This window comes from Halichoeres trimaculatus, unplaced genomic scaffold (genome assembly GCF_033239565.1).
Source record: "Halichoeres trimaculatus isolate MK-OKI-2021-1 unplaced genomic scaffold, fHalTri1.1 fHalTri1_scaffold_6, whole genome shotgun sequence".
Taxonomy (NCBI): domain Eukaryota; kingdom Metazoa; phylum Chordata; class Actinopteri; order Labriformes; family Labridae; genus Halichoeres; species Halichoeres trimaculatus.
Window position 1 is genome coordinate 13,536,977 of NW_027437184.1, and position 13,731 is coordinate 13,550,707.

Sequence of the window (13,731 nt, forward strand, 5' to 3'; positions counted from 1 at the left end):
CCCTGCTTTGGGAATGTACCACCAGTAGCCGAGGTTCCTTCGTGTATTCAAAGAGTTCTCTTGTTCCTCGGGTGATTCTCTTGTCGCATTAATGATCTTTGACACCACATGATGGGTAACAGGAGGCTGGGATGGTGCGGATGCTGTTCGTGTAACATTTTTATACTCTAACACAGCGATCGAGGCGTTGTCCCTCCCTGTACGCCTGCAGTCCTCTTTATATTCATCTAGTGTTCTTATGCCAACACGATACAACACTTTCTGACAAACACACTACAGTCAAATTACGTATCAGGGGCAAAGGTGTCGAATTTAAGCTAATATTTTTATTTTTATTTTTAAAAAGCCAGTCCTTTTTCTGTCAAAACTCATAAAGTAAAACCCTCTCCTCTTCTCGGTACACTTCCACTGTTTAGGCTCAAGCTGCACATGGTGTTCATGTATGACGCAGGACCACCTCCTCCGAGACCCGCCCTCCTGTCACTGCGTTAGCCCCGCCCACTGACCGTCCCTAAGTAATCTGATTGGCTCTCTGACAATGAAACCTTACTAGATCTACATGCTGCAGATCGAGAGAACAGTAAATTTACAGTATGTACTGAACATCCTCACTGTTTGGACATGGAAGAGAAACAGTTGTTGTGCAACATGACTGTGTCTGAATTCGTGGCATTTTAGGCAGCATTTTAGGTAAAAATAAATTAATAATAATGATAATAATAAATAATAATAAAAATTAGAGCAATTGGTTAAATTTTCTCTTTAAAAAGGTTTTATTTGATTATTGGTGGTATTGGCTATATAGATTATTAAATAACAGCTTTTTATCAATCAATCAATCAATCAATCTTTATTTATATAGCGCCAAATCATAACAAATGTTATTTCAAGACACTTTACAAAAACATTTACAGGTCTAGACCCGTAAATGTTAATAAAATTTTATTAGCAGAAACCCAACATCAAGACAAGATAAGGAGTCTTATCTTATCTTAATCCACCATGAGTACATGCTTTGATATGAATTTTAACATTGAAATTACATCACTATGACACCTGTAGTATCCATCCATCCATTTTCTATACCGCTTATCCTGTTTAGGGTCGCGGGCACCTGTAGTATTTCACAATAAATCATTATGGAAAAATTGTTTTCCAAAATCAGATAACCTTAGCAATGGTAATCATTTTGTTATAGATGCCCTGTGCTTGGATGCATTCTATTTCCCCCCCAACAAGATATCAGTCATGCTTGTTGTTTTCTCACAATCCATGTGTTATTTTTCTTAAGACAACTAAAAAGGTTTTCCTGTGTTTAGTAGTCAGTTTTCATAATTTTATCAAACCCCCATCTAGTTTGATTTCTTATGCCAATGTTTTCCTGTTAACTTTTTAGTTTTTTACTTTGTGGGTTTTTTTGTTTGTTTGTTTTTTTCTCATAACTTTGACTTTCATCTTTTAGGGCAAGGCCTTCAAAAATGTTGGGGGGGGGGTTCGACGTCAAGTTTTCCCTTCTTTTAACATCGCCGAAGCAGCTTTCCTTAGAAGAAGAAACGTTATTGGTTAATGCTTACTTATTAATAATTTTATTTTTTCAAGTCATTCCTGCCTGCCTTTAACTGCAGCAAGCATGAGGTGAACCATCTTGACTGTGCAGCGTTTTCTACCTCGTCTATATCTATAGCGGAAGTTTCGGTCAGAGGTCATCGTCCAATAGTAACCCGTGTGCGCATCGTCACATCACCCCACTCTCTGCTGTTAAAGCGTCTGTGGAAGCTGCGTGACCTCATCATGATGTGATTTTTTATCACCATCACTGAAGATAGCGATGTCTGACAGACACAGTTAGTCTATCGATCTGTTGGAGTCAGCTCGTTCAGGATTACGCTTCGGTTTGTCTCCACCGGTGAGTTGTCGGCCTAGATGTTTATCTCAGATTACCTCAAACAGATCCGCCGGCCGGTTCGGACCATGCTGCAGTACTGTTACACCTGCAGTGCGGTCAGCAGCCCTGTTACTGTGGTATTATAAATCTATTAGGAACTGCCGGTAAGCTGTTAGCATCAGCTTATCCCCGCTGCTGTTGGGTCAGGACGCTAGGTCTGATTTGACATGTAGAGAAAGACTACCCAACCCTTTCAACTTAAATGGTTTGTAATCGAAATTGTTTCATCTGGGAGTTTCGGTCCGTTCATAAATTGACTCCCGGTTTTGTTTTCTGATTGTCCCCTGGCTCACGTTTTCAGTGTGTCTGGCTTCAGTGCTCGGCTTGTTTTTCAGGTCTCGCAAGCAGCTAGCGATAGTAAGGTGTGCCTCACCTGGGAGCAATCTTTCACTTCTTGAACAAGCAGGCGGAAAAAAAACATTGAGTTGTAGCAACTTGGGGAAACAGAGCCGGGTTACACTTACATGGTGTGCTGTTTTAGAAAGAGAAATGTCATTTTAACCTAGATATAGAATTTGGAGTCCATTCAAGGGGAGGTAATATTTGAATTTTCCGTTTACTTTGCTCTTTAATCAATGTATGCAAACTAAGTTAAAGTCAGACATTTGTCAACTGTATTTTTTATGTTTCAATGGCTTCTAATTACATATTTCATGTCTCACTAAGAGGAATTCTAAATTTAAACAATTTAAACCAGACACACAAGGATGCTCCTTGCTCAGTTCAAATGTAGAAATAGGTTGTAATGCTTATTGATACACAAGTTTATGTAACCCACTTTTGCAATAAGACAAACACTGTGTGGCACATGTCTTGTGTCACACTGACTGTACCCTGATACTTGGACTTTGTATCTCCTCTTTATTTATTGCAACCATGGCTGTGTCTCTCAACAGTTTTTGCAGCCTGTTCGTGTCGTCCAGTCATGGCACAGCAGGACGGTGCTGCCAAGAAGAACCCGGCTGTTGCAGCGTTGCACTCTCACTTTATTGTGGGATCGGTGTCGGAGGAGAACTCGGAGGATGAAATCCAAGGGAAGTCGGACCTGCAGCTGGAGGAGAAGGAAACCCGGTCCCTGTCTCCATCCTCTGGAAGCTCAGACAGCACCTATGAAATTGGATTTGACCCCATTGATGGCCCCATGCACAATTTAAGGTTAGATTCCCAAACACTCAGCCTTCTCCCTGTTCTTACTATCCTTTGATGATTTTGGGTGATTATTCAAATTATTTTTCTAATTTTTCAACTATTAAGTCCTGTGGGATTTGTGTGAAGAAGTCCCTGTTTTTGACATTTTATTGAGACATTTGTACATTTTTTACCCAAATCGATGTTATGTATTATACATTATACATTCATCTGTTTGAGATTACACCATTTTATGTGTCTTTTGTTAACAACCATGTACAAGTCAGAGAAAAATAAAGAACTAGCAGCTTTTAGCATAGTCTTGATGAAACTAGTTGTTTGAGCAGGATTCAGGGGCCAGAGTGAGTGTTCTCACTTCAAGCTGCATACTCCTTCTACACCGGCTGGCTCCATTTTGCAGCACGTGTGAAAAAATGTGGTTTCAGTAGCTGCGGTGCATGCTGCTTAAGGTTTCTCTGTTGCTCTGTGAGCTGAGTCTGTTCAGGAGTCCTGGAAAGAAACTTATATACTGCATGATGTTGGTTTTGGAAAGGTGGAAGTATGTGCACACTGAGAAATTCCCAACCAAAAGGCTGAAAGGTGCTGTGTGATGCTGACACAACTTTGCACAAAAGTTGTAGGTGTCTTTGGCCTCTATGTATTCCCTTGGTCTTTCATTTGGTGATCACAGACAGCGAGTAACATTTAACTAAAAAAATTTGTGGGTTAAGTGAGGAGAATTGAGTTACTTTGGCAACTTTCAGCCTGAGATTCATGTCATCATCACAGGACTCTAGAATCAAAGAGTCCTTTCTCTTTCAGTGAGTCTTTTTTTTTACCTTATCACTGTCACAGAAACAAAGAGGATGAGAAAGTCATTGGTGGTGATGGTGGTAGTAGGGGTGGGGTACTGAGAGTAGTTTTGGCAGTTGTTTTAAAACTAGATGGACTTGATGGTGGGTGTCTGCCTCCTCCACCCCCTGTATCATCGCTCTCATAGGACAAAACTCACTCCACATCTGGAATGAAACTACAGCCTCTATTCAGGGAGAACTCAATAGCCTTCAAGCAGTGAACCCTCCAGTGATGCAACAATACAGTGTCGGGCCACAGGAGCCAGCCAGCCAAACGGGCCCAGGCATCGCCACACCCTCCAGCTGATAGTACAATCCCTCCCCCCTTCCATAAACCATTCCCAAGATTGGTTCCCCTTTGGGTGGAGTTGGATTTAAATATGCCAGTAACCCTTCAGTGCTGTCGAAGAAACTTGCCCAAGCATGCTAACATGTTTAAAGTGACCTGTCATGTCATGCATGATGTGTAACAATGACAGTAATTACAGTTAAAGGGGACAGTTTTTCGTCTTGAAGGTATCATTGCTGTCTCTTCACTTCTGCTTTTCAAACATGCAAATCAACCATCATTCCCACCATGAAGTGGTTCTCACATGTGCTGTGAGGTTTCTGTTACTGTTTTACAAGCTATAAACTTTGTGGAAAGTGAAACTCGTCTATCTGCTACTCTTTGGATCGGTAGCTCTCTTATCTATATGAGCTGATATCAATGACTTTTTTGATCTTCTTGGCTGCAAACATGAACTGTCTTTAAATCTGCTACTGTAAGACATGGATGATAGTTTATTCATTGCAGTTTAATTTCCCCTCTCTCATCTTATGTTTAGAAAATTGGAAAATAAAGCCCGTTAGCTGCCTTTAACCCCAATTCTTTCCTCAAACTGGATGTGTTAAAAAGGGTAATTTAATGCATTCTGTGTATGTCTCAAAACAGGCCAAGCATGTCAGGGCTGCACCTGGTGAAGCAAGGCAGAGATCGCCGGCGTATTGATCTGCAGAGGGACTTCACTGTGGCCTCTCCTGCTGAATTTGTCACCCGCTTTGGTGGCAACAAAGTTATTGAGAAGGTGAGGGTTTTTGAGAGAATGCTGTAAGTGACACAAACTGAATAATTCATCAATAAACACAAGTGGAAAAAAAAAATAATTATGCTTTGTATGTTTGTATCTTATAGCCACAACATGCAATTACCCACATCACTGTGCATCATCAGTTTTCTTCAGCTTAGTCAGGCAGAACAACATTGCTAACTCTGTTGTTTGCTTCTTCAGGTGCTGATCGCTAATAATGGCATTGCTGCAGTTAAATGCATGCGCTCCATCCGTCGCTGGGCCTACGAGATGTTTCGCAATGAACGGGCAATCCGCTTTGTGGTGATGGTGACACCAGAGGACCTGAAGGCCAATGCAGGTGAGCTTTAGCTTTAGATTTCCCAATATGCAAAAAGCACCTGTAATTTACTGGAAACTACAACTGTTATTGTTTTTTATCTGTTTTTTGGTGCATCCCATCATAGCCTCTTATTTAATGGAAAGAGATCTTTTTTGTTGTTTGTTTCTTTCAGAGTATATCAAAATGGCAGATCACTACGTGCCTGTACCAGGAGGGACTAACAACAACAACTACGCTAATGTGGAGCTTATTCTTGACATCGCCAAACGCATACCTGTTCAGGTATTGTCCTGTTTTGTGTAAATAAAGTTCTCTTAAATGACTGATAATTGTTGAATTAATTCAGCATTTTGATCCTTACAGGCTGTGTGGGCTGGTTGGGGTCATGCCTCAGAAAACCCCAAACTCCCAGAGCTTCTTCATAAGAATGGCATTGCTTTCATGGGTAAGAGGGGCTTCTTACACTTGGTTAAGCCTTGAAATTACTTTGAAACTGTCAGAAAAGCCTCTTTTTTTGTTTGCCTACCACTTCTTTAGGTCCCCCAAGCCAGGCCATGTGGGCTCTAGGTGACAAAATTGCATCATCTATCGTTGCTCAGACAGCTGGAATTCCTACTCTGCCTTGGAGCGGTACAGGTGGGTTATAATTAGCGTGGGCCCACAGCTTTCTTTTAGGGCTGCTTATGATCATCTTTGAAAAAATAAACACCTCAAAAACCAAATATTTCCTTCATTGTCTTGCATAAGGCTCAGTCGTTAAGGTGGTCATTTAAAATCAAAACCCTTCAATTCTTACAAATGAATAACATTTTTGTCACAGTGCAGATGTTTACTGTATTTACTGTACCTGTTGATCTGCCCCAGGCTTGACAGTAGAGTGGACAGAGAGCCACCAAAAGAAAAGAGTCATTAACGTTCCTTCAGACGTGTACGAGCTTGGCTGCATCCAAGGTGTAGAGGACGGCCTGAAGGTAACTGACAGCTCAAAATGCAAAACCACTGTTACATGTTCTTACATGTACATGTATGTTCTTGTACATGTGTCATTTGTATGCTTCATTTAACAGGCCGCAGAAAAAGTCGGCTTCCCTGTGATGATAAAAGCCTCAGAGGGAGGGGGAGGAAAAGGCATCCGCAAAGTCAACTCTGCTGATGATTTCCCAAACCTCTTCAGACAGGTTTGTGGAAAATTTGACATATTGAGTTTGAGATATTACGCAGAACTGATCACACTGTAGAAAGAAGAATTCCAAATCAATTAAACACAATAATGAGACAATCCAGAGACTAAAAGTTTTTGTTTCCCTTTGGTCTTCCAGGTGCAGGCAGAAGTCCCAGGGTCACCTATTTTTGTCATGCAGCTTGCAAAGCATGCCCGCCATCTCGAGGTCCAGATCTTGGCTGATCAGTATGGAAACGCCATCTCCCTGTTTGGCAGGGATTGCTCAGTGCAGCGGCGGCACCAGAAAATCATAGAAGAGGCTCCTGCTACCATCGCCACCTCTGATGTGTTTGAGGATATGGAAAGGGTACAACATTGTCTTTTCTGAAACCTCGTTTATACAGGAAGTTTTAGACTCAGATTGATCAAATTCTGAGGAAGGAAAGTGGATAAGAGAGTGGGTACAGTAGGAAGAGAGAATGGGGATTCAGATGCAGCTTAGTAGCATAGTTTGAAAACTAATGAACCAAACAAACTACAAACAACCAAAGCTGCTATTTTTATTCAAACGAACAAAGACCTTCTATGTCTACTTTTTCCAGTAAGTCTACTTAGGGCCTGCGCTTGTCTCAAGTACCCTAAAAGAAGAGTATCTTACACAACTATATATTGTTATTAAATTCTGGCCATAGCACCTTTTGGTTTGCTTTCTCGCTCTGGTAAATGTGCTGGGAACAGCACCAAGAGTATAAAAGTGTTTGCTTTTGGAAAACAAGGTGTCCTTACAAGGCACACAGGTGTGCATATGTCAGCCACCTCCCCATTTATTATCCCAATGAATTCACTAGAAACACTCTTAGCAACCCACCATTTACATTGATGTTTAGGAAAAGATATAAATTTCAGTGGACAGAAGTGTAATCAGCAACGAATCAAAAAAGAATGGAATAATCCAAACAAAATAATGCAAGACATCATATGAAAAATTGAAGCTAGAAGGCTTTAATTTAATTGAATTTTAACATTAGCACCACATATCAAAACATCAAAACAGGTGCAACAACAAACTGAGAAAGTTGTTAGTAAAAAAAAAAAAAAAGAAACATCAGAACAAAGAATTAGCAACGAATTACAAAGAATTTTGGGTTATTTACAGCACATAAGATCATTTAAGATTTAGAGAATCTGGAAAAATCTCTGTACAGAAGAGACAAAAAAAGACCAAAACTGGATGGCCAAGATATTTTCTTGCTCTCAGGCTGTATTGCATTACAAACAGACATGGCTCTGCAGTGGAAATCACTGCATGGGCTTAAAATCACTTGCTCATTGCTGCATCCACATTTGCAGAATACACGTTTCCCATAATAAATGTATAACCCTGATCTAGAGACACCAGTGACAGAGTTCTACAGACTATCAAGAGCACATTTAAAAATGCATATGACTTGAGTGTCTTTTGTCTCTTCTCAGTGTGCAGTCAAACTGGCGAAGATGGTCGGCTATGTGAGCGCGGGAACAGTGGAGTACCTCTACAGCCAGGACGGCAGCTTCTACTTCCTGGAGCTCAACCCTCGTCTGCAGGTGGAACACCCCTGCACTGAGATGGTTGCTGATGTCAACTTGCCCGCCGCCCAATTGCAGGTCAGCTTCACCCTCACACACTCATACCCACGCCTGCAGAGCACACTGTTGTTACATCACATACAGTGCATTTGAGTCCACTACTGTCCTGCAAAAAGCAAAGTTAGCACGCCTCATTGCCTACACTGGATGGGCCCCCTGTCTCCATGGCAATCTCCTGCAAAAAAAAAGAGGCAATATGCAGAATCATTGTTGTAGATGCAGTGGTTGTAACAGCGGGTGGTCACGTGGTTTGTCCTGCAGCGTTGGGGATTGTGTGTAAATAGGTCAGTGGCAGTCAGGCTGAAGGGCAGCATGCTGGGAAAGCTCTGTGGCCAGACTGATTGGGTGTTACAAACACAGTGGAGTGGAGGATGAGGGCTTTTTTATTCCAAGCACTAACTAGGCTCTTTTTGTCCAAGCAAAATATTGTCTAAAAGTTGTGCGTAAAGCCGAGAAGACAGTGTCACATGTCTGCATGTCACCATTCAAAGCAGCAACGGTCCACTCATTTGACGCTATGTGTTGATGAACTTTTGTGATACTAATAACTACAATATCCTCTCAGATTGCCATGGGTATTCCTCTTCAAAGGATCAAAGACATCAGGATGCTTTATGGGGTCCAGCCCTGGGGTGACTCTCAGATTGACTTTGAGGGTCTGTCAACAGCCCCCTCCCCTCGTGGCCATGTCATTGCAGCTCGTATCACCAGTGAAAATCCTGACGAGGTGAGCCTCACTCTCTCCTGGCTGATGTACAAAGCATTTACAGCTAAAGGTTACACAGAGTGTAGGATTTCTGTTCTGATGGGCTCCTCTTAAACTCTTCACTTTGTAATCCCATTGTACTGTAAATAAAAAGCCCTTGTTGTGACTTTTCCAAAGGTCAGGTAATCTGTTTTTTAGTTGTGACTGTGATGTGTTTGCAGGGTTTCAAGCCAAGCTCCGGCACAGTGCAGGAGTTGAATTTCCGCAGCAATAAGAACGTGTGGGGATACTTCAGTGTTGCTGCAGCTGGAGGGCTGCATGAGTTTGCTGACTCTCAATTTGGACATTGCTTCTCATGGGGGGAGAACAGGGAAGAAGCAATCTCGTAAGTCAAATTTGAAACTATGTCTGTGACAGAAACTTCTGATACAGACAATTTGCAGCAGTTGTCCAACAAAACGTTTGTATATGTCACATTTGATATTATTTCTTTGTCTTTTTTGTTCTAGCAATATGGTTGTGGCTTTGAAGGAGTTGTCTATCAGAGGAGACTTCAGGACCACTGTGGAATACCTCATTAAGCTGCTGGAGACCGAAAGTTTTCAGCACAACAGCATTGACACTGGCTGGCTAGACAGGCTCATCTCAGAGAAGATGCAGGTAAACAAAGATGTGTTTCAGCAGCAAAAAAAAAGAAAAAGTTTTAACATTCACTTGTTTTGACTTAGTGGATTATAATCCCGGCAGAAAGACTGAATTTAACCTTAAATTCTTCCAAAATAAGACCCAAAGTGTATGTCTTGTGCAGGCGGAGCGTCCTGACACCATGCTGGGAATTGTTAGCGGAGCTCTCCATGTTGCAGATGTCACTCTGAGAAACAGTGTATCCAACTTCCTTCATTCGCTGGAAAGGTAAAAATGTGTTGCGTCATGGGTTAGACTGCACTTGTAGGATGCTTAAATAGAAAACATGACACACCCTCTCACACCCTCCAACCAGGGGTCAAGTGCTTCCAGCACACACACTCCTCAACACCGTGGACGCAGAGCTGATCTATGAAGGCACCAAGTATGTCCTGAAAGTGACCCGCCAGTCTCCTAATTCATATGTGGTCATCATGAACAACTCGTCTGCAGAAGTGGACGTCCATCGGCTCAGTGATGGAGGCCTCCTGCTGTCTTATGATGGAAGCAGCTACACCACCTACATGAAGGAGGAGGTGGACAGGTAGGAGGAAAAGAAATGAAATGACTCATCACTTTCAGTGACTTCAGCCTAAGAATTTGATATTCTGTTTCATTTGGACTGAGTACTGTTCTTCTTACTTATAGGTATCGAATCACCATCGGGAACAAGACTTGTGTCTTTGAGAAGGAGAATGACCCCTCGCTGCTGCGATCTCCTTCAGCAGGAAAACTTATCCAGTACACTGTGGAGGATGGTGGCCATGTGTTTTCAGGCCAGTGCTATGCTGAAATAGAGGTACGACAGAAAACTTGACTGACAGGATTAGCTTAAATCTACTCTATTTTTCTTTAATGAAGATTATATTTGATCTTATTGTGAATTCCAGGTGATGAAAATGGTGATGACCCTCACTGCTGCAGAGTCTGGTTGTATCCACTATGTGAAGAGGGCCGGAGCAGCACTGGAGCCAGGCTGTGTTATTGCCAAACTGCAGCTTGATGACCCAAGCAGGGTGCAACAGGTACTGGTATACTGCTGACTGATGTGATTTCATGTTGTTTTATGTTGTTAACAGCTGCACGTACCTTTCAAGAGAGGTTGTAATGCTTCTCCATAACTTAAATATGGTTATAAAATAACAATGCTGGATGTCAATATGGAATGTGTGCAGATTTCCACACCTCTGTGTATTCACGTTGTAGAAATCCTTGAATCTGTATATAGAATAGAATAGAAAATACTTTATTTATCCCCAAGGGGAAGTTTGGGAGTCACAGGAGCAATCAAGAAAACAAAAGTAAGCAAGTGTATAGAAAGTACAAAAGGGTCCATAAGAAAATAGATGATGACAGCTTGGCCATCATTGTCTAGTCAGCCTCTATATCCACAGGGTTCAGGACTAAGCTTTTTCAGCAGTCTGTTCAGTCTTCTCTCCTGTATCCTGTCTGCTCACAGCAGGTGGAGTTCCTCCAATGTGGCATTCATGTCCAGTGATAGCTCTGTTAGCCATGTTTGTGAATAGCATGATGCGACTCTGCCCTCTGGTATTCCCTCTGTTGCTGGGTTAGCACGGCTAGCTTGTCCATCTTATTTGAGATAGATCTTACATTCCCAATAATGATGAATAGAAGGACAGGTAGATGTTGTCACTTCTTAGCTCACACCTGAGTACCAACATGTTGTCCTCACTTCCTTCTTTGCACCTTGTAGGGAAACATCAGGCCTTGCACCAGTTAGCATTGGCATGCCACATACTACAAACTGTATGAGCCCTATTTATTAAACATTTGGTTGTTTTGGGTTCCCTTAGGAATTTTGTTGATTACTAGACACTCAATGAAGTCAAGATATCAATGAAGCAGGAAATTGAGGGTGCCAGCAAACACGATGGCTCATTTCTCTAAAGGTTAACAAGCTAATGTCAGAGGAGTCGCTAACAATGGAAAAGAAACTCCCACTTCCTGCATCCATGTCACTTCATTCTTCTCTCAGCTTTGTTTCCCTACCAAAAAACTGCTTATTCTGCTCTTTTTCTTTAATAAACATGACTCAGCCTCACTGCAGGTGTTGGCATTTACACCAGCTTGAATGCTCACTTCAAAACACATCGCCTTCTCCCTGCTAGTTTTTTTATTTTTAGAAATGCTTTTAAACAAATCATCTGCATATGCACACAAATGTGCGTAAGTTTTTACACTTTCTGATTCAATTATTATAATTTATTTATCTTGTAGGCAGAGCTGCACACTGGGGCCCTGCCATCTATCCAGGCTGTAGCTCTAAGAGGAGAGAAGCTCCACAGAGTCTTCCACAACACACTGGATCATCTCGTTCACATCATGAACGGCTACTGTCTCCCTGAGCCTTTCTTCAGTGCTAAGGTAAGAACTGAAACATGCTTGGCTTGTTACTCTCTGACAGCAGCTTTTTAACTGTAAGTTTCTCTAAAATAATGCCTTCTACAGCTAAAAGAGTGGGTGGAGAGGTTGATGAAAACGATGCGGGACCCCTCTTTGCCACTGTTGGAGCTTCAGGACATTATGACAAGCGTATCGGGTCGCATCCCCCCTGCTGTGGAGAAGGCAATCAAGAAGGAGATGGCACAGTATGCCAGCAACATCACCTCTGTGCTTTGTCAGTTCCCCAGCCAGCAGGTGACTTATCAACAAATGCACACCATACCAATTAGATTGCTTGTGGTTAAAACCAAAACTGGTAACCAAGGGTGGTTACCAGTGAGGCTGATCACATAAAAAAAAGAATTGTAATCAATATGTGAAAGCTGATAAATAAGAAGATCTTCTGGGCAGTAAAATATATTGAAAATGATGCAGATAGGCTGTTTCAGTTGACTGTGAAGTGTTGTTTTCAAAAACCCCTAATTTAACCTTTCTAACCTCAGCCAAGGCCTTACTGTTGATACAACAATAGTGACCTTCCTGGGGTCAGAGGTGTCTCTTGGATTACATGCTCACAAGCCCCTGCCTCCACTGGGATTATACGCTTGTATTGTAATCTCTCTTCTTTCCAGATTGCAAACATCCTGGACAGCCATGCTGCCACTCTCAACAAGAAGTCAGAGAGAGAGGTCTTCTTTATGAACACGCAGAGCATTGTTCAGCTGGTGCAGAAGTGAGTGAAAAATCACTTGGAGATGCTTCAAGCATGACATAAAGACATTTATAAAACCAAGCTTATTTTGATCCATCTTACTTATTTTCCATTGCTCCACTCTTAAATATTTTCTTTATTTTTTCAGCAGTACAGCTCTAAATTTTTCTTTTGACAGTCAGGACTGTTTCTGTCTCCATCAGGTATCGCAGTGGAATCCGAGGTCACATGAAGGCGGTGGTGATGGACCTGCTCAGACAGTACTTGAAAGTAGAGATCCAGTTTCAGAATGGTGAGGGAGCACACCTTATTTTCCTTGAAGTTCTTCTGCTAGAGATATAATACCTGCTATTCCCACTAGGTGATGCTCTTTCATAATAGGTGTTGCTATTGCCTACCAGCTCAGCATTCTTGGTGGCAGTTTCCCTGCTCAGTGCTCACCGAAGCTCCTCTTTATTGTTTTATCATTAGGACACTACGACAAGTGTGTGTTTGCTCTGCGTGAGGAAAACAAATGTGACATGGCCAACGTGCTCAACTACATTTTCTCCCATGCTCAAGTCACCAAGAAGAACCTCTTGGTCACCATGCTGATTGTAAGCTTCTATCTGGCTTCTTTTTCATATTTGAGTTCATGAGGCAAATAAAATTTAATGGCAAACATACTGTGTGTCTGATCTGGCAAGGCGTGTAATTGCTGAATATTATAATAACTTTAAATTAAGGATGTAATGTAAAGTTCTGTATAATGCCCATATTCTGTTAGCTTTGTTTCTTGTTGTGAATCTCTGAAGGATATTCGACTGTCATGTTTTATTTAGTATAACATCATGATCCCCTGTGTTTAGGACCAGCTTTGTGGCCGTGATCCCACACTGACAGATGAATTGATGGCCATCTTGACTGAACTCACACAGCTCAGCAAGACGACCAACGCCAAGGTGGCTCTGCGTGCTCGACAGGTCAGATCAGGACCCTATATTTTCATTACACTGAAAATGCTATAATTAAGTTTGGTGCATTTATATACTCCCAATGGTCCTGCAAATGCACATTGTGATACTAATACATCTGGCATGAAGCAGGCAAGTTTTTTATTCTTCCTCTTACAAAGACACT

At 41.8% G+C, this 13,731-nt stretch overlaps 1 protein-coding gene across 4 annotated transcripts in view; it reads left to right on the forward strand.

Moving 5' to 3' along the window:
- Nucleotides 1–1,714: 1,714 nt before the first annotated feature.
- The window catches only part of acaca (acetyl-CoA carboxylase alpha), a 36,022-nt gene continuing 24,005 nt past the window's right edge, over nucleotides 1,715–13,731 (forward strand). For all 4 annotated transcript variants that reach the window (XM_074673181.1, XM_074673182.1, XM_074673183.1 and 1 more), the window contains exons 1-24: nucleotides 1,715–1,906; nucleotides 2,842–3,100; nucleotides 4,862–4,994; nucleotides 5,199–5,337; nucleotides 5,492–5,601; nucleotides 5,683–5,764; nucleotides 5,857–5,955; nucleotides 6,184–6,290; nucleotides 6,387–6,497; nucleotides 6,639–6,848; nucleotides 7,955–8,125; nucleotides 8,673–8,834; nucleotides 9,035–9,198; nucleotides 9,323–9,473; nucleotides 9,622–9,725; nucleotides 9,814–10,041; nucleotides 10,146–10,296; nucleotides 10,388–10,522; nucleotides 11,736–11,882; nucleotides 11,967–12,155; nucleotides 12,533–12,633; nucleotides 12,816–12,904; nucleotides 13,084–13,208; nucleotides 13,461–13,574. In XM_074673181.1, the coding sequence (XP_074529282.1) occupies nucleotides 2,871–3,100; nucleotides 4,862–4,994; nucleotides 5,199–5,337; nucleotides 5,492–5,601; nucleotides 5,683–5,764; nucleotides 5,857–5,955; nucleotides 6,184–6,290; nucleotides 6,387–6,497; nucleotides 6,639–6,848; nucleotides 7,955–8,125; nucleotides 8,673–8,834; nucleotides 9,035–9,198; nucleotides 9,323–9,473; nucleotides 9,622–9,725; nucleotides 9,814–10,041; nucleotides 10,146–10,296; nucleotides 10,388–10,522; nucleotides 11,736–11,882; nucleotides 11,967–12,155; nucleotides 12,533–12,633; nucleotides 12,816–12,904; nucleotides 13,084–13,208; nucleotides 13,461–13,574 (3,252 nt within the window). In that variant the 5' untranslated portion in view covers nucleotides 1,715–1,906; nucleotides 2,842–2,870. The remainder of the gene's footprint in view (nucleotides 1,907–2,841; nucleotides 3,101–4,861; nucleotides 4,995–5,198; nucleotides 5,338–5,491; nucleotides 5,602–5,682; nucleotides 5,765–5,856; nucleotides 5,956–6,183; nucleotides 6,291–6,386; nucleotides 6,498–6,638; nucleotides 6,849–7,954; nucleotides 8,126–8,672; nucleotides 8,835–9,034; nucleotides 9,199–9,322; nucleotides 9,474–9,621; nucleotides 9,726–9,813; nucleotides 10,042–10,145; nucleotides 10,297–10,387; nucleotides 10,523–11,735; nucleotides 11,883–11,966; nucleotides 12,156–12,532; nucleotides 12,634–12,815; nucleotides 12,905–13,083; nucleotides 13,209–13,460; nucleotides 13,575–13,731) is intronic.